The sequence below is a fragment of the Colius striatus genome, chromosome 24, assembly GCF_028858725.1.
Source record: "Colius striatus isolate bColStr4 chromosome 24, bColStr4.1.hap1, whole genome shotgun sequence".
NCBI lineage: Eukaryota > Metazoa > Chordata > Aves > Coliiformes > Coliidae > Colius > Colius striatus.
In genome coordinates this window covers 4,834,837-4,862,113 of record NC_084782.1, presented here as the reverse complement: position 1 = coordinate 4,862,113, position 27,277 = coordinate 4,834,837, and the positions used below count along the sequence as shown (strand labels likewise).

At 50.9% G+C, this 27,277-nt stretch overlaps 1 protein-coding gene across 1 annotated transcript in view; it reads right to left on the bottom strand.

The window, feature by feature from the left end:
• The window catches only part of CSMD2 (CUB and Sushi multiple domains 2), a 273,888-nt gene that overhangs the window by 89,881 nt on the left and 156,730 nt on the right, over positions 1 to 27,277 (bottom strand). The window contains exons 14-21 of the mRNA XM_062014368.1: positions 19,124 to 19,450; positions 16,236 to 16,430; positions 12,568 to 12,706; positions 11,684 to 11,871; positions 11,177 to 11,365; positions 10,862 to 10,978; positions 6,175 to 6,390; positions 3,528 to 3,716 (exon numbers count right to left, since the gene is read on the bottom strand). Coding sequence (XP_061870352.1) covers positions 3,528 to 3,716; positions 6,175 to 6,390; positions 10,862 to 10,978; positions 11,177 to 11,365; positions 11,684 to 11,871; positions 12,568 to 12,706; positions 16,236 to 16,430; positions 19,124 to 19,450 — 1,560 coding nt within the window. The remainder of the gene's footprint in view (positions 1 to 3,527; positions 3,717 to 6,174; positions 6,391 to 10,861; positions 10,979 to 11,176; positions 11,366 to 11,683; positions 11,872 to 12,567; positions 12,707 to 16,235; positions 16,431 to 19,123; positions 19,451 to 27,277) is intronic.

The following is a 27,277-nucleotide window of genomic DNA, read 5'->3' as shown; positions in this document are numbered from 1 at the left end:
ACCTTTGTTGTTCAAAAGACGAGGGGCTGGGGCCAGAGGAGGAGATGCTGACGTGGGATTCCCTGTACACCTCCTGCTCAGGGACCTGGAAGGGCAGGGGCACTTAGTGTTACTGCAACTTGTTTCTCCCTCCTCTGAGGACAAATTTATATCCCATGACAGGTTATCAACAGCCATGAATTTAGAAACAAGGAAGGAAGGAGAGGAAGGGTCTTTTCCCTGTTGTTATTCACTGTGACCTGCAGGCTGTCCCTGCTCTCCCCTCTCACCAGATCTGCTGCTTCTGCTCTGCACAGTGTGAGCACCATTTGATCCTGGGCCAGATCTGAAGTTAGAAGATTTGTGTGACTTGGCAGGATGGCCCTCTCTAGAGGAGGAGGAGGAGGATGGCAGCTTTGGAGGTTCAGCCTCTCTGTCAGGAGATCAAAGTTTAATGCTTCTGGAAAACAGCAACAACCACCCCTCACCTCTGTACTTTGTGTATTTTCACTGCAAGCTCTTAAGGACATGTTCTCTCTCCTTCTGCTGAGGTGAGGGAGCCCTGGCCCAGGCTGCCCAGGGAGGGTGTGGAGGCTCCTTCTCAGGAGGTTTCCAACCCCAGCTGGACACGTTCCTGTGCCCCCTGAGCCAGGGGAAGCTGCTGGAGCAGGGGCTGGGGCTGGAGCAGCTCTGCAGGGCCCTTCCATTCTGGATAGTGTGGCTCTACAAACATGCCACAGTGAGGATCAGAGGGCTGCTACAGGAAGGTCTTCACCACATGAAGTAGTGCACAGACATTGAAGGGCACCTCAGTGCATGACACAGTCCTGCTGTGCCAGTAGAGCTCCACCTGAGCTCAGGTCACAATGTGCAAACAAGATCTTACCTGGTGTTACCACAGGGAAGAAGCAGAAGCTCCCCCCACTCCCATACAGCAGGAGGGTCTCCTTGGAAGACAGCATCCAAAGGATGTCCTTTGAGGTCCCTTCTGACAGCCTGCTGTCAGCCTGGCCCATTGCAGCCTGTTTCCTTCCCACACATCCAACCCCCAACACGTGCAGCTCTGCCTGGCAACCACCATGTGCTGAGGATTTCTGGTACTGATTAGTTCCCACCTCAGCAAACCATGAGCTCTTGTTTTCTTGGCCTATTTACCCTGAAAGGTTTTCAGCTGTAAAACACTGGCTCCATGTTCCTTGGGGTCCTGGTGTTTTGCAGCTTGGCTGGGGAGCCACTCCAACTTGCCCTGAAAACAGCTTTTCTGATGAGCTGACTCTGCCTCATGCCCACGGGGCCTCCACAGCACACACAGCTCCTGGAGCTGAGGGAAACCACCAACAGTGCATGTGCAGAGACTCTGCCACATCTGCTGCTCCTCCAACAAAGCAGGAGGGTGAGGTAAGGAAGCAGCAGCAGGTAGAATCAGGGAGTTGCTTTGGTTGTTAAAGCTCTTGAAGCTGCTGCAGTCCCAGCCCTGCTCTCACCCTGCCCAGCCCAGCACTGACCCACAGCCTCAGCACCTCAGCTCCACGGCTTTGGGATCCCTCCAGGGCTGGGCACTGCCCCAGCTCCCTGGGCAGCCTGGCACAGGGCTGACACCCCTCTCAGGGAAACAGTTCTGCCTCAGCTCCAGCCTCAACCTCCTCTGGGGAAACTTCAGCCTCTTTTGTCTTATCACTTGGGAGAAGAGACCAACTCCAACCTCAATTGTCAGGGAGTGTCAGAGAGTGCTCCTGTCTCCCCTCAACCTCATCTTCTCCAGACTAAACAACCCCAAATCCCTCAGCTGCCAACCATACACCAGGGACAGGTACTGTAGAGGTGACTTTCACCTCCTCTCTTGCCATGTATGAAAAGCAGGACATTGGCTTTAGGAGAGGTTACCCAGGGATGACTCTGGAGACATCACCACTTGGGACTGGGTCTGAAGCAGCAGGCAGTGGGGAGCATCCCTACCCTGGCTGGCCAGAGGAACAAAGTGCTCTCCTTCCTCTGCAGACCCATGTCTAGAACAGGAGTTGAACACAAAGCATGTGAGTTGCTTGGCAAAACCAAAGAAATCTCCTGTGATGTTAATGGGCAAGTCTCCAACACCCACCCAGGGTGAGCACCCAGAGCTGAGTGTGAAGCAGGGACAGTGGCCAAAGCTGCCACCCTGTCACCAGAGCTCTGTTCATGCCATCAGTCACTCAGTGGGACCCATTATTAAAGCCCAACAGGCTCATTCAAATCCAGCTGCAGCAGGGACCTGGCAAATGGAAGTCAGTGTGTCCACGGAGTGGTGATGTCTGAGAATCAAGTTTAAAGCTTTGTGAGGACTCTTTTTGATTTCTATTCCCCTGATTAGCTTTCTCTGCAGCCTGATTAATATTCATGCCCTAAAGAGGCTGCTTGTCACAGCAGGATGATGCAACCTTGTGACCTAAGCATTAAGCAGTGCTGGGAAATGCATTCAGCACGGCATGACTCGACAGACCCAGAAAATCAACTGGCTCTTTCTAGAGTGTTCTCTTTGCAATGACCTCACAGGTCACTAACAAGGATCAGCAAAACCTAGCTAGGAGGCTTTGAAACCAGGTAAGAGCTCCATCTGCCCTGCTGCCTTTGGATGGATGCCTCGTGGCTCTGGCTGAGCCAGGCAGCAGCACAGCACTGGATAATTTGCCACTCATTTAATTGTGCAGCAAAAAGAGATGTTACATCTAGTTTTGCAATGGCCTGGAAGCATCCTTCTTCCTTGCTGCAGCACAAGGCCACTTCTGCTCCTCTATGCTGGCTGTTATGCATGGAGGGAGGGCACTGTGGGCTGGGCTCTGCAGGCCTGGCCAGACAAGAGTGTCCGTAGCCCATCTGCATGAGGGATGACAGCCAGAAACCAGCTCAGTGTTGCAGATGGATTCCTCCTCTCCTCTGCCCTTAGATTTATTGATTGGTATAAATGATGGCTGGAGGGGCTGCAAAAAGGATTTGCAGTGGTTTGGGGGAGGAAAAAGTTTAAAAGGTGCAAGAAGCCTCTGGAGGACAAAGGAAAGGCTGAAGCCAGAGGGGGCTTCCCAGACACACCCTTCCTAATGTGGAACCAGCATGGCCTGAGGTCACCCACCCAGAAGCAGCTTTCACATGTCTGGACTATCCAGCTTTACAGCACTCTGATTCAAAGGGAGGGGAGAGCCTTAAACCCATGCTGCTGTGCAGAACCATCCCAGAAGGGCTGATGGCTCTCCTGTGCTTGTCCAGCCACTGGGGCTCGACTGCAACACTGTGGATGGGCTGCAGAGACTTGGGGCTCCTGCTGACCCAACCTGCTCCCTCTGTGCTCCAGCTCAGCAGAGGACTGCAGCCCTTCTGCCTCCCTCTGCCACCCCCACACCCAGCTGCAGGGCCCAGAAAAGCTCACTCCAGCTCCCTCTCCCCCATCCCTGCACCAACCACCCTGCCAAGCTGAAAGACACCATCCTGGGGAGGGGGATGCCACCCATCCCTGCCCACCTAAAGCAATCCAGCACAGAGGAACCAACCAAGCAAAATGAAAGCACATGACCACCTACCAACACACCTTGGCAGAGGGGAACTCCACACACGCCGCCTCCCGCCCAGGCAGGTGATGCGGGACGCGCCCTCCAGCCGGTAGCCCGGGAAGCACGAGAAGCTGAGCACGTCCCCCACTCCAAACTGCAGCCCCTTCCTGATGCTGTAGGCTGGCACCTCTGGTTCATCACAGGGCTCCAAGTCATATTCTACAGGGGAGAAAGGGATATTTGAAGAGTGGGAAGGGTGTCAGCTCGGCTTCTCCCTGCTGAGGGGACGCCAGTCCCTGAGGAGGATGAGGATGAGGATGAGGAGGGAGCTCCAAGTGCTGATCCAGCTGCAGTGAAGCTCTTCAAACAAAACATGCATGCAAGACACACATTCTGTTTGAGCCACAAAGACCAATTTGGGTTTCACACCCCCCCCCCCCCTCACTGGGGGCATCATCAGCATCTTGATTGGAACCAACCACCAAACACAAACAGGTCTCTTTCGTGTCACTGCCGACAGCCAAACAAGAAAGTGACATCCCCGGTCACACAGCACCATGGAAATGTGTCATTCTCCCTCTGGTCTAGGCAAATGAAGATGAATTGGTCCAGATGGGATCTCTGCAGCCTCTACCTTCCTAATGCTGCAAATGAATGAGAGCAGCATCTTGCTTGGGGAATGCAAGAGAACCTTGGAGCTGCTGCTAAATGAAAGGTCAAGTAGCATTATGGCCAAGAGCCAAACACATCTCTTTGACCACAGAACATTTTGAAGGAAACCTCTTTGGAGGGTTATTTTTCTTGCTAAATAACAGGCCTGCAAAGTACAATGTCCAGCTAGATCTTAAAGAAGGTGAAAAGACAAATAACTCCCATTTTCAGTCTCCAAGGCAGGACAAGCAGTGCCAGGCACACCAGAGGTGATGCCCATAATGCCATCACCTGAGGCTGGGGGTTTCTTCAGGCAAAAAGCCATTTTTGCCCCCATCAAAACCTAAGCTCACTGGAAACTTTCTGACTACTTTTCCTGGAGTATGATAGACAAACCCATGACTTTTCCAAGGCCAAAAGCAAGGGGTAGGGAGCTGGTTCTCTCAGTGCAGCAGGTTTTGATCTGCATCTATGGCAACAGCTCTGTCTGTCAAAGCCAGTGAGCACATCAGCAGCAGCTCCACAACAAACATGGGCATTTCTCTGCCACACCAGCAGCCCAAGTTTGCAGTTGCTGCCCTCAGGATTCAAAGGTATGCTGAGACAGAGAGGAATGGCAGCACAATAAGCTTCTGCCTGCTGATGGTTTCACAGGATGGCTTGTTGGGGCACTCAGGCAGTAAGGATCACACCTGAACCATGTGTGCAGGCAACTGCAGCAGTCACCTCTGGCACTCAGGTTAAAGGACATGGTTAAACACTCACACACATCAACCAGAGATTGCCCCTGCACAGCCACTTCCAAGTGTGATGATCTGTTCTGAACAAACAGATCTCTCTGCAGCCCCTCAGTGTCCCTGTGGCAGTGAGTGAGGAGCCCAGCACTGACACAGCCCTGGAGCTGCAGCCTCCCCAGGGCCCAGCACAGGGGACAATCCCTGCCCTGCCCCTGCTGCCACCCCACTGCTGAGCCCAGCCAGGCTGCCCTTGTCCCCTTGCCCCCCTGTGGCTCATGCTCAGGGGGCTGTTGATCAACACCCCCAGCATTAACACCACACACCTGCTGCTTTTCACTGACAACTTCTAAAGCACCCAGCATTGTGCACAACCAGAGCTGAGGCCAGCATCACAAGTGGCTTGGTTTAGTGAGCACAGGACTGAAGTGTTCTACTGGAAGTCCTCAGGGAAGAAGCTGTCTCACAGAGGCAGATTTTCAGCAGCATGAGAAGGGTTGCTGAGGTCAGTGGAATCCTGCATCCCTTGATGCTGTGTTACAAGCTCCTGGTCTGCTTCCATCTGTTATTAGAGTAGGTCAAGCAGAGGAGGAGAAAATACTGGTGGAGGAGGAGAAAATACTGGTGCAGGCTACACGAGACATGTGCTACATCTAGGCCAGGCTGAGGCCAGCTGCAGAGGCTGGGGCACTGGATCAGCACCCAAGTGGAGCAATGAAGGGAGGGGAAGCAAAAAAGAGAGCTCAGACAGACAATGGGAGTGACCAGCTCTGCCTTGTTCCTTGTCCAAGAAGCCCAGATTGCTCAGTGTTGCCTTCCAAAAGGCCCCATCTGTCCCAGTTCCCCATGTTGGAAATGCTGAACCCACTGCTGTGATTTTCCTCTAATAAAAAGAGAAGGAAGGCAGCTGGGATGTAGGATACCCCAAGAAAATGTGAGCTGAAGCTCTGTTCATAAACAGAGCAGAGAAGATGAATGGGTGAGGAGGGAGAAAGCAACAAACACGTCTGGAGTGGGACTTCATTCCAGTGGGTTCAGTCCTGTCATCTACTGCAGCTCAAGGCAGACAAAACTGCTACATCTGGTGATATGGGGAATGGAAGGAGAGTGTCTTGGGGGACTCACTGTGGTTTAACTCATTGGGGTAACACGAGGAGTGACCATCAGTGACCCAAATCACATCACGTGCGACTGCACCGAGATTCGCTGCACCACCCGCTCCTGGGATGGGCAGGAAAGTGAGAAGGGAAGGAAAGGAAACCAATGGAGACTTTGTCCCTCCAAGTTCTTACCTGAGAAGGTGATGTTGAAACCTTCATAGGACATGGAGAAATCTGAGATGAAGCGAATCTGAGCAGAGAAGTTGCCGAAGAGGCCGGCGCTCAGCGGGGCCGGGAGCCGGGAGCCCGTCAGCTGCTTCAGGGGCTGAGCAAAGCTGCTGTTTTCGGTGATGAGGAGGTAGTCATGGCCATTCTCCAAGTGAAAGGTATGAAAGGTGAAGAACACACCTGCAGGGGAGGAAAACCAGAGGTGGTTTCAGCCAGCAGTGCTCCTTGGGCACCCCCTCCTCCCAGAGCCAAAGCCCCTCTCGTCTCTGTGAGGACTGATTGTGCTTCCCAGCCAGAGCAGCCCGACTGAGGAGGAAAAGCACCGAGAAAACCATGGACACAGTCGTGTGAGGATGGAAACAGGTGACAAAAGGGTATGGTGCAAGGCCCAGAACACACAGAGGCAGTTCAGACCTTTGATTGTGGTGCCTCTGGCACAGGAACAGAGGCGATGGGCTCGTCTGAGGGATGGATCAGCAGCACAAAGGACTGAGCCTGGCAGCTCACAGCAGTATTTTCAGTGCTGACCTTTAGATAGATAGCCAGAGCAGCAAAGGCTGTGCTTATGAGGACTTAAAACCAGCAAAAGCAAGTATGTTCCAGAAGGAGCTCACCCCAAGAAAATCAGCACTAAGCCAAGTAATGAGAGGCTCTTCCAGAAGACAAAGCACATCAACAGTGTTCCTGCAAGGACTCCCCACACCTCCCTGGGATGGGCCTGGGTGCTGGAGGTTAGAGAGCAACAGGAGCATCCACAGGCCTGTGTTTCATCAGCCAGACACAGCTCATCAGCCGTTCCTGTGCATTTCCCAAGTAAGGGCTGTGGCACACAGCCAGCCAGAGCCTCCCAGCAGCACCCCAGGGCCCAGCTCTGTTGTGAGAAGGGGCTGCTCTCACCCTTCCCCTGCTTGGGACCCACTCCCAGGACCTGCTGTCTCCTCTGAAGCATGTGCTGGGACACGTGTGCAGCCACTGCAGGTCTGGGCATGGCATGCACTCAGGGATGGGTGACCCAGGTCTTGGCAGCTGTAACAGAGCTTCAAAGCCAAGGGAATCCCACACTTTAACCCACATTACACTGACAAAACTAAACCCCACATGAGATTCAGCCACAGAAAGAACAAACACAGGGAAACTATTTTGTGTCTCCTTCCAAATCCAATTTCAACCACTTGAAACCTTTTGGTGAGCAAGCTGTGACCTTGCTGCATTTGTAAATGAGCAAGGAAGGGATAATGGATCACTCAGAGTATCCTTCACACCTCCAGACACAAAGCAGTAAGTGCTTCAGGCTTCTGCAAAAGCCTCCAGCTAGGTGATTTTTCATGCTGGAAATCAAATGCAATTAGAAACACTTATTCTGTGGAAAATAATTCCTATCTTTGAAAAACAAACCCCAGCAGTGACAGCTTCCAGAGAGCAAAGCAAGGCAGGATCTCAGCTCAGAAACCCTGTCACCTTCCCATCACACCACAAAGGAGCTGAAGCAATGCCTAGCAATAAAAAAACAGCCTTTTTGCATCTGTATGGCTGCTTTCACCCAAGGATCTTAAGCAAGGGGCTGGTTCCTGAGCCCTTGCTCATGCTGAACTGGGTTTTACACTCCTCCTAACCCCAGTGAACTGGCCAGGGCTGTTTGCAGAGGAAGAGACTCCTCCACAAGTGCTGGAATCTGCTCTTCATTAGTCACACTTGGATCCCCACCTCCTCACACACATCAGGAGTGGCCAGTGGCATGACCAACTGAGCCAGTGATTCACAACACAGACACTGGCAGCCTGGTGAGACCCAAGGGCTGTCTTGCTCTGCATCCCAGCTCTGCCAAAGCACAGCATCAGCTGCTTCAAAAGCAAGCATGGGAGATCTGTAAATAAGGATCAGAGGACTAGTCTCCTCCTTGCTCCCCATTTATTCCTGGGGATCAGGATGAGACCAACCTAGAGACTGATTAAAGCTCTGGAGCATGAGATTTAATATCCATCCCAACGCGTTTTTGTCAGCATCAAATTATAACTCTGAGTATTCCATTTGTCCCTCTGTCTACCCAATTTCTTTTTGAAGGTTTACTGGTCACAGGCAAGCAGTTTCCTTCCAAGAAATGAATGTCAGAGAGGCTGGTAATCAGCACAAAGCCTTTCCCAGAGAAAGCCCTGCACTTGGAAGAAGCAGGACTCACAGAGTCATGTCAGCTACCCCCTTCTCTCCCCACTGTATCCCTGCACAGCATTCCTTGCACTGTGCCAACCTCCTGTGCCCCAGGCAGATGTGTGACCCACCACTCAGTGACATCTGAATGGAGTCTGGACCTGGACAATTCCTTCCTCATACTCAGGTAAATATCACGTGGAGTCTGGCAGAAAACTTGAAGTTCTACTGTTCCCCCTGCAAAACTCCCCCAAGGCAGAGAGTGTCCAATGCTTCCAGTTGTTCTTACCAGCAGCAGAGTTCACTGAAAGCAGACATGACCTGGGTTGGTTTGAGGACTTGGTGAGATGCAGCAAGTACAAAACATCTCTGTTTTCCCTGTTTATCAACTGACAGTAAATCTACAGTCTCAGTTTTACAAAACCCAGCCTAAGAAGTAGAACTAGAGCTGCTCCTCCAAAATCAACACACCAGCAGAGAAACACAAGCATGATTCAGTCCCCAGCACTGGGAGGACAGCCCCTGACTCCAGGTCTTTGTAAGATAACAACTCCAATCCCAGGGCACAAACCCTTTCCAACAGCAGAGCCAGTTAAGGGCTGTGTAACTGTAGCCATAAGGGCTCATTCTAAACTCATTTCAAAGGATTTGTGGCTCTGATTAAACCTTTGCTCTGGTCTGAAATTTACTGTGGCACCAAATGTCTCTGCAGATGCAGGGTTGGGTTTTTTCCTCTGAAAGAAACAACAAAACAAATGACACAGGAATCACTTTGAGGTTCTCAGATGAAAAATTATGGTCTCCCTTTAAACATTTAAATACCTTTAAAATGAAGCTGCTTTTAAACTCAAATTGTACAGCTCCTGGGTTTATAAAGTAAATCAGTGTCACAGCAGCCACATAAAAGTAACTATTACACAAACCAGCTTGTTTCAATTAGGGGGCTGAATGCTGGCCATGTGTGAGATGCTCATAAAGCTCCAGGAGTGACTGACTTGGATTGGCTTTCATGCTGCACATCATAGAATCACAGAATGGTGGGGTTGGAAGGGACCTTCAGAGATCATCCAGTCCAACCCCCCTGCAGAAGCAGGTTCACCTAGATCAGCCCCTCCTTGGTCTCATATCCATCACCTGCAGCTGAGGCCAGAGCTTCAGACCACCAAAGCCAGGACCAGCTTTCCAGGGAGCTCAATCTTCAGCTTCTCCTTGTGTGACAAACACAGAACAGTTCAGGGTGACCAGATCCAGGGCTGGACTCTCTGGACAATCCACAACAGCATCACACTGAAGTGCTCTAAGGGATATTCTGCTCCCTGTACCACTGAACTGGCCACAGCAGAATCCTGCACAGGACAAGAAGCCCCTAAAACCTGTGTAGATGTAACTGCAGCAGTTGAAAATGCTATGTGATTTTTCAGGCTTTGCTTAGCTTGATCAGAAGACTTAGCTTGATCAGAAGACTTTCCTCTGCTGTGGGCATAAAAGCACAAAGGCCAGCAGAGTTGCACTTCCTCATCTAGAAGTGTCAGCTTGCTGTGCTGTGCTTAGCTACAGGACATCACCAGCCAGCTGAACCCATGGCAGGGTGGATTAATGAAGAGTGGATTGCTGCTACTCAACAGAATACTTTCCCCAGCATGTGATGGTTCCTTTATTGCCCTGTGCTGTTCATTGACAAGTTTATTTGCTGGAATACAAATGGCATTTGCAAAACTGGCTCATGATGGCTCTTGTTGTGCTGCTGCCCAGGACCAGGAGGCAGCTCTGTACCAGGGCATCAGCTTCCATCAAGGGGTTTTATACTCTTGGTGCTTACCCCAGGCAAACACTGTCTGGATCAGGAGAAATTGCCTCCTGGCCTTGTACATAAAACTTACTCTCTAATAGGCAGTGCTACAGTTTCTTGAGCTATTCCTCCAAACAGCCTGGCCTGTGCTGCACAGGAGATTGGACTGAAGAGATCTGCACTTTGCCTCTCTGCTGGCAACACTCCTGGCTGGTGGGGAAATGAGAGCTGCACAGCTGGGACAGAGCCTGACTTCTGTCCCATGTCTGGAAATTATTTACTACGCTCTCCCACTTCTCCATCTGTAAAATGTTTGTCAGACAGTGACTCAGCACTGCAAAGAAACAAGCAGCACCAAGCAGTGGTGTCACTGGCAGCTCCTCTTCTCTGTGTGTGGCATTACTAGGGATGCAAATGCCAGCTAATTTTGCAGAGGATACTGCCCCAAAACCTGAAACCAAAGACAATGCCTGGCATGAGCTCTCAGGTCTGGGGTTTTGCTATGGGATCAGCTTTCCCTCTCAACCTTCTCCACTTTAAAAGGCTTAAGAAATGTGCCACCAAAAACCCTTTGTCTGCATCCCATCCAGGACAATGTTTGAGTGGTGGCAAGTGGCCAAGCACAAGAGCACCCATCACCACTGAGAGCACTTGTGTCCTACTGACCACCATCCCCCAGCCCACCTCCACAACCTCTCTGAGCTAAAGGCTTCTCACCTTTGCCATGGGACGTTTCTATTGTCCACGTGCAGTTCAAGTTATTGGGATAAAAATCAGGGAAGCCTGGGGATAAGATGGTACCACTGGAACCACGAATGTAGCCTCCACACAGAGCTGCAAAAAGAAGAAGAAAGGATGAGAGAACTCAAACCCCAACATCAGACAGAAGCACGTCAGCTCTTCTGAGCACCAGAACAAAGCCCAACCCGTTCCAATCAAACCAAATACACAGCTCAGATGGCAACTGCGAGCTCTGCCACTGCTGCTTGGCTTTTGCCACCTCCTGCAGACGTTGCCTTGTGCCCTCCTTACCCTCACAGCTGGGCAGGGGCCGGCTCCACTGGAAGTTTGGCTCGCACTCCAGGGCCTCGCTGTCGCTCAGGGTGTAGCCGGAGTCGCAGCTGAACGTCACCAGAGCTCCCACGTAGAAATCGTTCCCGTGGCGCTGGCCGTTCACTGGGATCCCTGGGTCCAAGCAGTGGTCTGACTGGAGCTTCACAGCTGTGGCAAACAAACCCACTCGTGTCAGAGCACTCAGAAGGGCAACGAGCAGCCTGGGGGCCAGTTCAGCTCCTTCCCGTGAGCTCCGAGTCCTGATTGTCCCCAAGGGTAAGAGGATGAAACAGAGGAACTCGACTCTGCCTCCTCAAATCAATAACAACATGTGGATGCTAAAACAAAAGGTGGCCAAGAAGCAGAAACTGCTGCTTCACTTGCAGGAGCTTCACCCTCTGCCATCCCTGCGAGGTGCTGGCTGCCTGGCAAAGGGGAGAAGCCTCTGGCCGAGTCCATGGTGCTGCTGGAGGGACTCACACTTACTTTCGTATCGGATCTGAAAGCCTATGTCAGAGTGGCTTTTGTCAGTGGTGAACAGGAGGTAGAGGTAGTTGCTGGTGCTGATGAGGAACTGGGGCACCTGAGTCCCATCATAGACACCTATCAACGGGGAAGAGTAGGAGCGGCCGTCTCGCACCTCCAGGGTGTCGTAATTCACCTCTGTCTTAAACCTGGAAGGGACACAGGCAGACACGTGAAAAAGCAGCAGGGCAATTTGTTCTTCCTTGCAGTCCTGACTGTATCCCAATGACCCCAAAGCAGCACATGCCATGTATGTGGGTCTGTTCCACCACCTGACCTTCACCTGGCTGAGCATCTTACTGACAACACGCCATTCCCTTCCCACGCAGTTCAGGTTCCTTCTGACCCTGCAGCCTCCAAACAGCCTCAGCAGCAACAAGCACCTCCTGCCACACAAACAATCCCTTCTCACCAAACCCAGCTTCACAAAAGCACAGCCCTCCTCGGTGAAATCCAGGGCAAGCCAAGAAACTCAGCACTCCCAAGTCAGGGCCAGATCCTGCCCGCTGCTTGTCCCCATCGCGCTGAGCACGTGGAGCTCAGCCTCTGGAAACGCGTCCTACGTGTGTCTGAAACAGCTCTGCAAATGAGGAGCTGGTCAAGACAAGGAGGGGAAAATCACCACTTCCCCACCTTTTCTACTCAAATGTCAGGTGAATTTTAATGTCCTGTCAGGAGTTCATAGAGAAACCTGAAGAGAAAGAGAGAGCCTCAGTGCCACGGAGGATGCTGAGCCGCTGCTCCCCTTCTGCTCTGTGCCTGGCTACGGCTCGATGCTGCCGGACCCACCGAAAACACCCACCCACAGGAGACTTTAGAGAAGCCCAGAGGGGGTGAGTGAGCACCTGTCAAACGTGATCTTGATGGGGTAACCGGGCTGGGCCTCGATGACCCAGGCGCAGCTCAGCGAGTCCTTGTAGAAGCCCGGCCAGCCCGGGGACAGGACGGTTCCGCTGGGCGAGGTCAGGTGCCCCCCGCACGGCGCTGGGACAAGGAAAAGGGCACAAGTCAGGTGAAGGGCATCCCAGGAACTGGGGCACCATCAGGTGGAGCCCTCTCTGCCAGGTGGCACTGTCCTGTTGTGCTATAGCTTCAGAACCACAGTTATTTCAGTTGGAAAAGGCTGGTGAGATGATGCAAGTCCCAGCCCTGGCCTCACCCTGCCCAGCCCAGCACCCACCCACAGCCCTCAGCACCTCAGCTTTGGGATCCCTCCAGGGCTGGGCACTGCCCCAGCGCCCTGGGCAGCCTGGCACAGGGCTGACACCCCTCTCAGGGAAACAGCTCTGCCTCAGCTCCAGCCTCAACCTCCCCTGGGGCAACTCCAGCCCATCTCCTCTTGTCCTGTCATTCACTACTGGAGAGAAGAGACCTACTCCCACCTGACTCCCAACCTCCTGTCAGGTAGTTGCAGAGTGCTGCTGTCTCCTCTCAGCCTCCTCTTCTCCAGGCTCAACACCCCCATTCCCTCAGCCCCTTCCCAGCACCCTTGTGCTCCAGCCCCCTCCCCAGCTTTGTTGCCTTTCATGCAGTTTTGTTCCCCACATGTTAATAACAACCAGAACCTGGTGAAACAACAACAGCAGCTGGTAAGAAATTGCCTCCTCAGCTTAAACTGAAAATGCAGCAGCCTGCTACTGTGCCTGTGAGAGTCTGTAGCCTGCCCTTGTGCAGTGACTCTAAGAGGACAGGGTGCAATAATCATTATTAGATAGAAAGCCTGAGACAGCTGCAAGGTCAGTTTGCATTTCAGTAGCTGCAGGTGCCACAAAATCTTTCCTACCTGTGGTAATTAAGTCACGTCTTTTCTGCCACAAGGGACACCCCCAGACGATGGCATTTCTTGCACATCGTGGTCCCTGGTGTCATCAGCACCAGCTGAAGGCACATGATTATCTTTGTCTGGTAAAAGGACACTGGATCTGATGGAGCAGAGGCACAAAATCCTGTGGCCCTAAATAACTGCCAGGTATTGTCCTCTGAAGAGCCCAAAGGCGTGTGTGTTCCTGTGACTTTGTTCCTCCTGCTCAGCACTTGACAGGATCCATCACCAGGTGTTTTTTTCCTGTACTGCTGAGTTAAGTCCCTGGTGCTGGTCACACACATCTCACGTGGCAGCGTGACCTGTCACAGCCCTCAGCAGCTCCTGCAGGGCACATCAGCCTGTTGTCCCATCACACTGCCAGCTCAGTCCTCAAGGACTACAGAAACCTCCAATGCTGGGGGCTGGAAGGGCACTGCAGAGCTGCTCCAGCCCCAGCCCCAGGTCCAGCAGCTTCCCCTGGCTCAGGGGGCACAGGAACGTGTCCAGGTGGGGTTGGAAACCTCCTGAGAAGGAGCCTCCACACCCTCCCTGGGCAGCCTGGGCCAGGGCTCCCTCAGCTCAGCACCAAAGGACTTGCTCCTCCTGTGCCAGGGGAACTGTTTGTGTTCCAGCTTATTTCCATCACCCCTTGTCCTGTCCCTGGCCACCACAGAGCAAAGACTGGCCCCAGCCTCCTGACACCCACCTTTCAGGGACTGATGATTCTATGATCAGGGCCCCCTGAGCTCAGGCTTCTCTTCTCCAGGCTGAACAGCCCCAGGGCTGCAGCCTTTCCTCCTCACACACATGTTCCAGCCCCTCAGCATCTTGGTGGCCCTGCACTGGCCTCTCTCCAGCAGTTCCCTGTCTCTCCTGAGCTGGGGAGCTCAGAACTGGACACAGGACTCCAGATGAGCCTCAGCAGGGCAGAGCAGAGGGGCAGCACAACCTCCCTCACCCTGCTGCCCCCAGGATGCCATTGGCTTCTTGCCCACGAGGGCACATCACCAGCTCATGTTTGATTTATTGCCAACAGGGACCAAGGGGATCCTGCTCCTGCAGAGCAATTGCTGAAGCACCAACCCAGAGCCAACCCACAAAATCCACACTTGACATGACCTTAAATACCTGCCTAGGTCTGGCTCTGACCCCCTCCCTGCTGATCTGAAAGATGCCAGATGAAAGTCAATTGCTCTCCACTGGATCTGGACCAATTATTTTCCAACAAGAGGCTCCTCTCTGCCCTCAAGCTGCATAATTTCCTGACAGGATTCCTATCCATCTTTCAACCCTTTTTTCCAGGTCTCTTTCTTTCCCATTAATTTTTTCAAGCACTAAACAGCACTTTAATCTACACCCTTCCTCCTTGCTTAAAAAGGCTAATTAAAATGTACACTTAACCAAGTGCACACTGAAGGGAGAGTCAAAGCAACCAGCACTGTGATCACACAGAAAAAAGGCCCAAGTTAATGGCACAAGGTTATCAAAGCTTCCAAAGATGAGAGTTGATTAAAAAGTATATTGCTTTAATATGTTCCCCTTCTACACTCAGAGATGCACAAAGTTAAAGGCTCATGGTTGGGAAAAGTAACAGAAACTGTGAATCTAAACTACAGGTGTCTTGTTGTCAACAGGAGAAAAACAACACAAGAACAGGGAAAGTGTCCAGTTTCTTCTTAGATTGCAGTTATTGGACACAACTGACTCTCCTTTCAGTCTGGAAGACAATGGATTAGATGAAGAGGTTTCTGCTGCCCATCAGCTCAAACAGCATGAGCAGTTACTGAGACTATTTCTACTACAGAACTGCTCAACAGCACAGGGCTTGTTCCAATGGCTGTAAACACCAGTGGCATCACTTCCCTGGGCACAGAGGGAGACTTTTCACTTCTAATGAGCTCCTTCTTCACTTCTCTTTTCCATACTGGAAGCTTTAAAGGACTGGGGAAAGGTTTGAAACTGGTATTAAAGCCTTTAACTTCACCCATCTGCCTTATTCCTGGGTTGGTTGTCGTGGCTGTTGTGGCAAAGAGATGTAAAGGCAACGTTCCTGGCTCTGGAGTGCCAGAGTCCATCAGACAGAACTGCTGCACCAGGCTGGCAAAGGCACTGGAGGTGTGGGAGGTGCATTTGCAGCAGAGAGTCCACTTTTCACAGTACAGATCTGTCATTACACAAATGTTTTACATGTCATGTCTATGGAGAATCAAGGCTGAAAACACATTGCCATGTATCTTCCTTCCTCTGTTCTCTCATCCCCTCCATGACAGGAGCTGCAGGGAAGCTTTTAGTCACCAGTCAACCAAAGCCCTTTATGAATGTTATTACAGAAACACCTGTTGGAACAAGAGCTGAGCTAATAAAAACAGTCCCCAAAGAACAAAATACAGCAGAAAACAAGTTCAGTGCTCAGTGATTACTGCACTGACACCCCCTCTGCACACCCCCTGCCAGAGTGATGGGCAAGCCTGGCTGTCACCCAGAAGCTGAGTCCAGTTCCACCTCAGCTCTCAACAACAAATGCTTCTTGCCTCTATGCTGGCAAAAGACCTCCCAAAAGAGCAGCACTGGACACCTTTGCTGTGGGTTATCTGGCCAGGACCTTGCTAAGACAAAACTATCATCCTTTCCCCCCAGACACAAAGGGACGGTCCTCTCTCTCTCCAGGGTGCACGCACACAAACAAGGAGGGAAGATGATCAAACTTACCTTCACATCTGAGCACTGCATTGTTCCACACCACATTTCCTTCCTTCAGGATGCAGGTGATGGTTTCTGAGCCGTGGGTCCTGATGAAGCCCTCGTCACACAGGAAGGACACGGAGCTGCCCAGCTGCAGGCTGTCCCCGAACCGCTTTCCGTTCACGGGCACTCCGGGGTCGGGGCACTCGTTGTGCCTAAATGCTGAGAGGGAAGGGGAACAGAAGGGGAGTGACTTCTTGTTGGATTACACAGAGGGGAAACAAGTATCTTGGACCACAAATATAGGAATTGAGCTAGACTTTCATGTCTTTGCTGTGGCGTTGTGGTTTCGGCACAGGCAGCGCCTCAGCCAGTGCCCTCCCCACAGCTCCCATGGGATGGGGGCTTGGGAAGGAAAATCAAACCTCCTGGGTTAAGATAAGGACAAGTGGAACAACTAAATCAAAATACAATCACAGTAAGAAGAGTGAAGTATAATAACAGGAATTAGGAGAAGCAAAGGCAAGTGCTGCCCAAGGCTGTTGCTCCCACTCGCTGATCGATGCTCCAGCAGTGACCCCCCTCCCACCAACCCCCAGTTTCCACACTGGGCACCACTCCTGTGCTGTGGACCAGCCCTGGGGCTAGCTGGGGTCAGCTGTGCTGGCCATGCTCCCTCCCAGCTCCTTGTGCACACACCAGCCTCCCCCCTCCACTCACTGCTGGGACAGGCTGAGGAGCAGAAAGAGCCTTGATGCTGCAGCCCTGCTCAGCAGTGACCCAGCACCCCTGTGCCATCAACATTCTCTCCAGCATCACCCCAAACCACAGCCCTGGGGCAGCTGCTGGGGAGGAAATTAACTCTATCCCAGCTGAAAGCAGGAGTCAATAAGACTTGTCCTTGCCTCTGGACAGCAGACCTTCCTCACCAAAGAGCAGGGACTTGAGCTTGGCCCACCAAAGCCACTGTGTTCCACACAGATGAGTCAGTCAGTGGCAGAAACCATGTCCCCTCTTCTCCAAACTGCTAAGACACCCAAATATGTGTTCCCACTGTCCATCTAGCTGAAGTCACTTATTTTTCTGTCCCCTGCCTCTGCTGCAGATGCTCATTTGCAAGCTGCTAGATGACGGGTGAGATTAAAACCAACTGCATTCAAGAGGTGCTGAGATACAGCAGTAACAGCTGCCAGAAACCAGCCTGGACAGACAAATTATCTTCTCAGCCACTTTTTCACTCTGAAAATACACAGCTACTCAAAATAAAGAGTTTTTTAAATCCCTGAACACACCACAGTGCACACACCTGCAGCAAGGGGACATCAGCTAGCTGCTAGTGAGAAAGAAATGGAAGCTGTAAGGTCCTGGGGTTAAATAGAAGGCTCCTCTCAGCACATTCTATGGTTGAGTGCCATGTAGTTGCCACCCTTGCTTGTCACCATTACTAGGATAAGATGGGCACACAGCAGTCACCTTTCCAGGTGTGGCAAAGCTGCACATGGAACTGCAGAGGCAGGAGGCTGTGCCAACGCCTGTTCTTTCCCAGCAGTTCCAAACTAGGCCAGTCACCCCACCAGAAAGGAAGCCTGTAGCCTTCATTCTCCATTAAGTGCATAATTATGTACTGTACCTTCATGTGCTAGGAGGTGCTCTTCAGAGATGAGCAGTGTGTTAAAGATTAAAGCCTCCAGATTAATTACACACACATGCTTTTAGAATCTCTCATGCACTTGACCAGTCCCTGACGAGCTCTGGGTTTCTTACAGGGCACAGTTACTCTTATAATACTTTGTGTTATATATATTGCTGAAGGGGAAAACACAGGCTGAATCTGTTCCTCATGCTCTGCTATCTGTCCCTTGCAGCAGTATTTTGTCTCCTCTCTTGTACTAAACTGAAGCTTGGTGGTAAGTGTCTGAGAGGGATTCAGGAGCTCCCTTTTGGTAGCTCCAGCAGTCAGAGCACATTAAGCCATGTGTACTTGAGAGTCATTTACAACAACAAAATATCTGCTTTCAAAACCACCTTCATACAGGAGACAGCCCCAACTCCTGACATGGGCAGCTAATGCTTTAGGGATGCACACTGCAGGCACCAGTCTCCCTCCTCACAGGACCCAACGCTGGGTATGTGATTCTACCTCATCTGATGAGCCTCCAGCCTGCTGCCACGTGGCAAATGATTCCTTAAGACCTCTGATATTATTATTACTATTTTCAATAGAGGATTTGCAACCACAGCTAGAAAGGTTTTTAATTTAGCTGTGCCACTAAAGGCTGCTCTAACAGAACCATTTATCAGTTCTGCTGAAGAGGTTTAAGAAAGGCTCCTTGGCAAATTACAGAACAATACAGGGATAAAATTACCAGAGCATTCATTTGAGATTTGAAGACCAGACTTATGTGAAGCCAAATACATCTGGTGGTGGTTTCAAGGCTTTATATCATAAGGCATTGCTGGAAGCTTTCCTTTCTCTTCAGTCTCATGTGCTTTTAGGTGGCAGCAACCCAGGCTAGCACTGACTGATGAATGCAACCATCCAAGAGCTAAGAGCTCTCCCTCACCTGCATTGTTTCACCTCAGTGAGCAGGCACAGAGAGGGAAAGCAGAACACCCACCTAACACAGCACACCGTGGGCTGAGAACAGCAACCAGGGCTGCTCTGTGGACAGACCATCCAAGGCCAAACTGTTTCTCTCACCACTGGACAATGCTCAGTGAGAAAGAAGCTGTGCCATTAGCTCTGAGCTTCAAACCAATCCTCAAGCACTCAACTGCACATCTGAATTAATCCCCAATTTGCAGACTTAATCTGGAATTACAAGGGTTTTACTGAGATCAAACTCTTGCCTGTTTGCCCCTGACAAGAGTTTAGAGCTTGAAAGCAGAAGCAGAAGGAAGCATCAGGCACTTACTGGTGAAGGTTATGTTGAAGCCTCTCTTCTCCATGGAGTGGTCGGTCTGGAACTCCAGCCTGGCTACGTGACCACTGCTGGTCAGGGAGGAGGGGATCTGGTTTCCTGAGAAGGTCCCAAGCACAGGAGATTCAGCAGTGCCACCATCCTTCACAGCTAGGAAATCAAACTGAGGCTCCACATCAAAATCATTGAAAGCCAAGTGAATCCTGCTCTCGGGCTTAGCTATAATTAACCAGACACAGTGCAAGCTGCTTCCGTATTCTTCAGGGTAATTTGGTGACAGCACAATCCCAGATGGGGTGGTGAAGTTGAAAAAGCAGGAAACTGCAATGAGAAACCACCATCAATCATGCAGCAGGGTGCTCCTCTGAGCTGCTCCCCCTCCCCTCCACCCCTCAAGCTGGGTGATTCCTGTGTATTCCCAACTGCTTTGCTTCTCAGAGACAACCACACAAAGGAAGGGCTCAGTGCTCCATTCACTGCTGCATGTCAGTGATTTATCTGCACAGGGAAGAAGTGACTTCAAAGCAGTCTCCAGCCCTGGCTTTAATTTGCAGGTTTCCATCCTGGCACAGTATCTCCCCTTCTGCCATGGCTGCAGCCCCCTGCACTGCTGTGGGCTGTGCACCATGCTCAGCAGGCCATGGGATTCTTTCATTGCACCATCAGAAGGTCACTCAGCCAGGTGGGGGTTTGGTATTTTGCAGGTGAATTCTCCTGCATGTCCCTGAGAGGAAACCTCCACAAGAACCAAATGTCTGACTGCAGGCTAGTGCAAAATGACACCAGCACTACACAAGTTCACACCAAGAACATCTCCTGGTGTGGCCACAACTCGGCACAACCTGCAAAACCTGAGGTAAGGAATCTGCTGTTGCCCCACACAGATCTCTCTGCTGCTATCCCTAGCCAAGCTTTTCACTCTCAAGTGCTGGGTAAACTGCAGATCAAATCTGAGTGCAGTGCAGGCTATTCAAGAATTGCTTTCAAACCTGCACTTCTGCTTCACCTTTCTGTTTGCTCAATGCAATTTCCACCCACAGGCCTCAGCTGTGCTGGCCAGTCCCACTGCATTTAGATAGCTCCATCCTGCACTAAATATCTGTATCCTCTATCAATAAACTGCCAACGTGTCTGAGGAGCTGTGAGTCAATTTGCCTTTTGTCTGTTCTCTTTGGGCTGCTTATACCTGGGGCAAACGAGCTGTACAAAATGAAGGTTCCTGTTTGGGTTTGGTTGTGACTTTGCTGCACTGAGAAAGCAAAGAGACCCTTCCCAAGCTTCCCTCAAGTGCCAGGAGTTTGGGAGAGGGCAGAGCAAGCGTTGGCAGGCTGCAAGCTGCAGCTCAGGGGTAGGGGAAGCTCCTCTTCCCATCACAAATAAATCACTGACTTCTGCTGGGCCGATGTGTTACCAACAAGAGGCATCAAACTAGACTGCCATGCCCAGGAAAACAAGCTCAAACCAGCCTTGAAGTTGAGGGGAAGGGTGCATATGAGAACAAAATGTTTAGCTGTCAAGGGATTTCAATATATACTGTATTTCAGCTGACAAGGTTCATTCATTTCAAAGAGCAAAGCTGCCTTTTGAGTGGTACCCACCCAAGACTTGTGATGTATGATGTGTGTTCACCTTACTCATCTCTTTCCCCACCATCACCCTTGGTCAAACCCCCCACTTGGAACACACATCTCTCTAATTCCTGGCAAAAGGACATTGCACAGAGGATGAGATTGGTTTTAGTTTGGCATTTACACAATTATCTGGTTCAGTGCTCACCCTCCCTCTGTTATTTTCCCTCTGTCTTCCCTCAGTGCTTAATGGGTTTAGATCAAATAAGATGGACGTTACCATGACGTTATCAAGGCTAAGAGCCACCCAATCTATTTCCTGCTCTTGGCAAGGAAGAGAACAGATTAAAGAGAAAACAAACTGCAAAATATCCTCAGGATTTGGGCTCTTTACTAGATGCTGAAATATCAAGGGATGCTGTCATAGAATTGTGTCAGCATAAGCTCGGGATAATCTGCCTAGGAACAGTCACTGAAAAGAAATGCATTTGCACACAGCAACGTCTCAGCAGAGGAACCCCTCCCAGCAGCTCTGTGTCTCCTCTAAGTTTTTAAATCCAAAGTGGTGAATTAGCATTCATCCAGGACCTGCAGCATCACAGAGCCAGCAAGAGAGGTGCAGTTGCTGGCACAGCTATTACAGCACAGCGCTGGCGCCTCGTTCCAGGAACTCACAACAACAAAGAACTTGCTGACAAAAGAAAGAGGAGCAGAGTGGGGCAAGAATAGAAAATTAACCTTTGCTAGATGAAACAAAATGACAGATGAAAAAGCAACAGATGAAAAGCCCCCAAGTCCCCACTGCAGGGAAGTAAAGGACAGCTTGGATTTGCCATCAAATAACAAGTGTAGGAGGCAGCCAAGCTGCAGGACAAAGGGCACTGTCCCACACATCTATGTCTCAAGTCACTGCCATGGCAGGACAGCAGCCTGGAGCTCAGCTTCACCTCCCAGAGCATCCAAGGTGCTGACAACTCATCCAGAAGGCTGATTAAGAAGATCATGGTGCCTGTGACACAAAGATTTCCTTTATCTTTTTAAGCAGCAGAGGGTTTTCTTCAGCCTGAAAGGGGTTTGGGGCCAGGGCTGCACTGGACAGTGCTGGCCCAGATCCACTTCAGCCTCTGCTTCCTCACAAGTGCTTTGCTGGACACTTGGGTAAAAGCAGAAGCTCTTTATGTCCCAGACAGTGAAGTGTGCTGTCAGAGCAAAGATGATAGTAGCCAAGAAAGGTGGAAGACAGCTGACTGCTACCTGTCTCGTGCTGTTTTGTGCATCTGTGATAGTCAGGAGCAAAGTGCCCTGAGGAGTGAGCAGTCCCTGGCAATGTGACAGGCAGAGGTCATCCCTGCTGCCTGCAGCCTGTCAGCATCACTGAGCTGGGAGGGTCTGTGACTGAGGCCTTCAGCTGAGACACTGAAATGAATATTTATTAGAGTTGTTCTTAAATGTTATCAAAGGACATCCCACGATGTGCAGAGCGTAGGATCTAAGCCTCTGCTGACCTTTGTCAATGATTGTTACTCACTGAGCACTGCAAAAGCAATAAGGGAAAAAACCATGGCTTTATTAAATACAGCAGAACACATCCCAGCAACAGCCAGCAGACACAGCACCTCCCCCAGCCAGTGAGACCCCTGCACCACTCACTCAGTACATGGCATTTCTTCAACTCATCACAAACATTATCAAGGCTCTGCCTTCATTTAGAGCAGTAGGAGAGTGAAGAAACAGCTCCTTGGTTCCTGCTGTAGAAAGCTGAGCCACGTGGCTGTGGCCTGAGGGCACTGCCCATGGCCCCCAGGGTGTGATGCTGGTGGCTGAGCTCAGTGTGAAGGCATCCAACAGGGATTCACAGCTGTCTGTTTCTGCACCTTCAGCCAGGAGCAGCTTCTGCATTTGCCTGGTTGGGAGAAGCAAGGATAACTTGCTTCTCTTGTGCCTTCTCAAGGTCCTGCTTTCTCACAGACCTCTTGCTTCTCCTGGCCATGGCCCCAGGCACTGCACCTCTGCTCATCCTGCCCACCAGAGTCCAGGGCTGATCCTGGGCAGAGCTGCACACCAGCAACCCCAAGGGAACAGGGGAGGCACCAGGTTCAGGAGCTGAAAACCAAGCAGGGAATCACTGTCATAACTTCAGTCTCCATGGAAACAGTAAGAGATCCTGACTTCTCTCTCAGCTTTTGGCCACCATTCCCACAGCCTCTGACCACTTGGGAGAGAGCTTGAAGACAGTAACGGATTTTCTGCCTTACCTTTGCTTTTTAAGATCTCTCCTCTAGGCACAGCTTGCTGATGGACTGGAAAAGCAGGACCTCAGCAGGAGCCTGGTTAATAACTGGCATGCCTGGCTCAGAGAGGCATATGTCCCAAATAGCTCACAGTGCTGGAAGCTCAGGACACTGCTCAAGCTTCCAAGCTTTACATTTTGTACCTTCCTCTTGCTGTAAACTGCTGTTTCAACAAACACATCTGCATCACAAAGCATCTTCCTTCTATCAAAACCCCTGAGGCACCAACAGGCCAAGTGGGAGATGGAAGTCTAGAGCAAATATTAACTGGGAGAACTTTTCTGTACTTCAGAGCAACAAATTCTGCAGCTTCCTCTGCTGGAGCAGCTGTCCCTGCCAGCAAGGCAGGTTCTGGGTACCAGATCTTGAGGAAAACATCATCAGTGAACTTAAAAGACTGCACAGGAGCTTCTGCACACACAGAGGAGTGCTACAGTACTGAAGTGGGTTTCATTCCTATCCTCTCAGAACAGGAACAGTGACTGTGGCACCAGGAATAAGTTTCTTGAACTGACTGGAAGATGCTGACCCTCGCTAGGACAGTGTTGGGCTGCTGGGCTGCCACAGGTCCTGCAGCCATCTGTTACTCAGAAGGTGATCTGTGTCTTCTGCACAAAGACAAGCTCCTTTCTCTGTGCCCCTGCTTATTTTAAGGGAACTCTCCTCCTCCCTGCAGCCTCTCTGGGGAACAAGACGACGGGGGTTAAATCGCTGCTTTTTGGCACAAGCCCCAACGCTGTCGCTGCTTTTGTTCTGCACTTGTCCCCGTTTTGCTGCCTTCCTGGTTTAGCAGAGCATCCTTCCTCTGCTGCAGAGCTTGGGGCTGCCTGCCAACTGCTGCAACTCATTCATCTCCTGCAGACTGGAGGCTGCAACAGGCCGGGGCTCACCGTGGCTCTCCTCGGTGCCGGCACACGGAGCTGCTCTATCACCAGGAAGGGTAAAGCACCCCCCAAGGCCTGGAACTGCTGGTGTGGTGCCAGGAGCAGCACAGCAGTGATTAAGTGCAGCAGAGGGGGGTGTGGGTAGGTTCAGCCACATGTGAAGCTCTGCTTGTGGAGAGCAATGGGAAGAGACTTGAAGATAAAGTCGCATCAACTCCACCTGCAAACTGGAAACGTCCCACCTCAGCTTTCCAGACAAACCCACATGTAGAGCATTAAAACAAAATAAGGCAGGCATAAGGGAGCTTTTCTGTAGAACAGATTGAAGATGGCAACATAATGCACACCCCATTCTTGTTTTTTGGACACAGAGACAGGGCAAGGCCTGATGGAACCAGTTAAGTGTCATTTCAGATACAGACTCCTGCAAGGAGATGGAACCATCACGCTGAGCAATTGCTGTCAGGAATATGGACAGATGCCTTGGCACAGGACAGCTCATTTATAGCAGCATGAAAACCTATCAAGGGTAACAGTTCAACTGATTCAATCAGTAAAACAAGCAGCACAGAGACAACCCAATAAACCAACATCCTCCTGATGAGCGCTGAGAGCGCAGCTGGAGCACCCCTGGGAGGCCAGGACCTGACACCACCATGGAGTCCTTCAAAGTGGCTCCCCCCACGTGCAGGCTCTCTGCAAGGAGCAGCATCCCTGCTGAGGACTGAGAGCTTCCCACATCTGCTGGGTCACCACTACAGCCTCATCTCTGCAACCTTCCCGCTGGCCCAGGCTGGCTGCACACGTAGCCCAAGCCCTGAACCAAGGGAGCTCATGAGCAGCAGCTCACAGCATGAAGCTGCTTCTCCTGGCTCTGCAACTGCCAGCCACAACTCACTGACAAAGTAATGAAGCAGCATACAGGCTCCTGGTTTGCCCCAGGTGAAGATCAGCTTTCCTTAGATGTAGACACCAAGGGAAACGTTGCAGCTCAATTGAGAAGCAGCAGCACGCTGCAAGATGTGCAGCTTGAGACAGCTCCCAAGGAGAGCAGCCAGAACTGACTAAGCAGTTCTCTTATAAAGTCAGAAAGGGAAAGTTTTCATATAGGTTACAGCACAAAAATTCCTGGAGGACAATTACAACCCAATTCATTGTCATTAAGGAGGTGCTTAAGTGCATTCCTGCCCAACACAGTACTTCAGCATCTATGTCTACTTAAGCAAACATTGAAATCTCAGTGCTCTGATAAACCAGGGCTGCAATGCAGAACAAGAGCTTTGAGGGAAGAGTGCCCTGCTTCAAATTAAGAAGGGAATGGTCTTAGATGGCTGCAACCATGAAACAAGGTTGTTAACAAAAGCTACAAATCCCACATGTGTATAGAGATCAGGGTAATCCTGCCTGCATTTAATTGGCTTCCCTACTGCCAGGGAAAGACTGGATCTCAGTGACACAGGAGAGCAGACTGAAGATAAGGAGCCTTTCACCACCCATTTGCTGCTCTGATCCAGACCAAGAGCGAGCAGAAGGTGTTAGTGAGTCCTGAAGGACACGTTCCTGCAGGTGCAGGAACCATCTAAGCCCTGGACACGGCCTCAGTGGGCCAGGAGCACAGTTCTTGGCAGGTTTTCAGCTGCACCAGCCCAGGATGTGGGAGGCTGCTCTGCAGAGGCCAGAGGGGATGTGTTTTGGTAGTTAAGGTTAGCTACCAGTTCCCTTTCCCAGCTTGTCTGGCAGAGATGACTACAGAGCATGTCTCTGCCATGACATCAGGTGCTTCATAAAAACATCAACCAAAGAAATCCACCAAACCCAGCTGGCAAAAAAGCTCAGAAACAACATTTACTGGAAGCCCTGAAGTTCCAGAATCCACTAAAAGCAACTGTAGCTACAGGCAGATAAAGGAGTCCAAAGTCAGCCAGAGAAAGGAAACCTGTTTACAGCAGGAGGGAGAAACATTCTGTGAGTTACATAAACTGTTCCAGCAGCACTGCAGAGGGTAAGAGGAATGCAGAACAGAGGAAATAAGATGAGGAGCACACAAGGGATGGGGTTTCATCAGCACAATGACAGCCTTGAGTTCAAAAGCCTAAACACCTCCTTTATAATGAAGAAAAGCATCAACTCCTTGAACAGGGAACTTGCTGGAACTTCTGATTAATGACTTATTGGACAATAAAGGATCATTCTGATCATCTTCCTCCCCACCTCCTTCTCACAGGCTAGAAAACAACTCCTGGTTCCTACAGAGCCCCAGGACAGTGTCCAATCTCACTTCACAAACACTCAGCTACAGAGGACCCACCACTGCCTCCAGTGCACTGCTCCAAGGGTTAAACACTCTCTGTTCAAAAGATACTGCTTTTAAAAAGGCAAACTGTGTTTTTATCATCCTTCATGGTCCAGCAAGAAGCTGGAACACAAAAAGTTCTATTTAAACATAAGGAAAGAGTATTTGACTGTGGGGTGAGGGAGCCCCAGCCCAGGCTGCCCAGGGAGGGTGTGGAGGCTCCTCTGGAGGTTTCCAAACCCACCTGGACACGTTCCTGTGTGACCTGATCTAGGTGGGAGCTGCTTTAGCAGGGGGGTTGGACTGGATGAACTCTAAAGGTCCCTTCCACCCCCCACCATTCTGTGAGACAGACTTTTCTCCAGCTGGCTCCTCATGGACTGCAAACAGCAGCCAGGGAAAAGAAGAAAAGAGAAGAAAGCCAGAAAGAATGTGAGGACCAATTGACAATTGAATTTGGAGCTAAACAGAAACCTTGTCAAGTGATATGAAATGACACAGCTGTGCTCAGTACATCACTGGGAAAACACACTTCTTGCACTTTGCATTTGCAGCTCCTCATCCTGAAGGTTACCTGCTCTGCTCAGAGCCACCAGCTGTAATCGCTACAAAGGGCAGCTAAGACTATTCAGCAGGTAGAGCAGGCCAATAAGGGACTAACAACATAAAAAAGGCATAATTACCACTCCAGAGAAGAGAGGTTTTATGCTGCTATGAAGGAAAATGAACTGTTCAGGACACTGGGACAATGCACAACACTGTAATGCCTCTGAAGAGGATGACTGTGTTAGTGCTGCACACCCATGGAATGAACAGGGGATCCTGGGCTGTGTCAGTCTCCCAGTGGAGCCCACCCAAAGGCAACTCTCCACAAAGCAAAGGATCTCCTTGGTGCCCAGTTTGGTGTGAGAGTCACTGCAGCCTTTGCAATGAGGCTGCAGAGCATCCAGTGCCAGCAGGCACAGAACCACGAGCACGGTGCTGAGGGGAAACAGGCTGTGGTGGAGGCTTCCAAGTGAAAAAGGAGGGAAGAAAGAATAATGTCTGCCCCAAAGCCAGGGAAGAAAACACACAATGTAACACAATTTCAATTGGAAATGCTTAGGGAAATG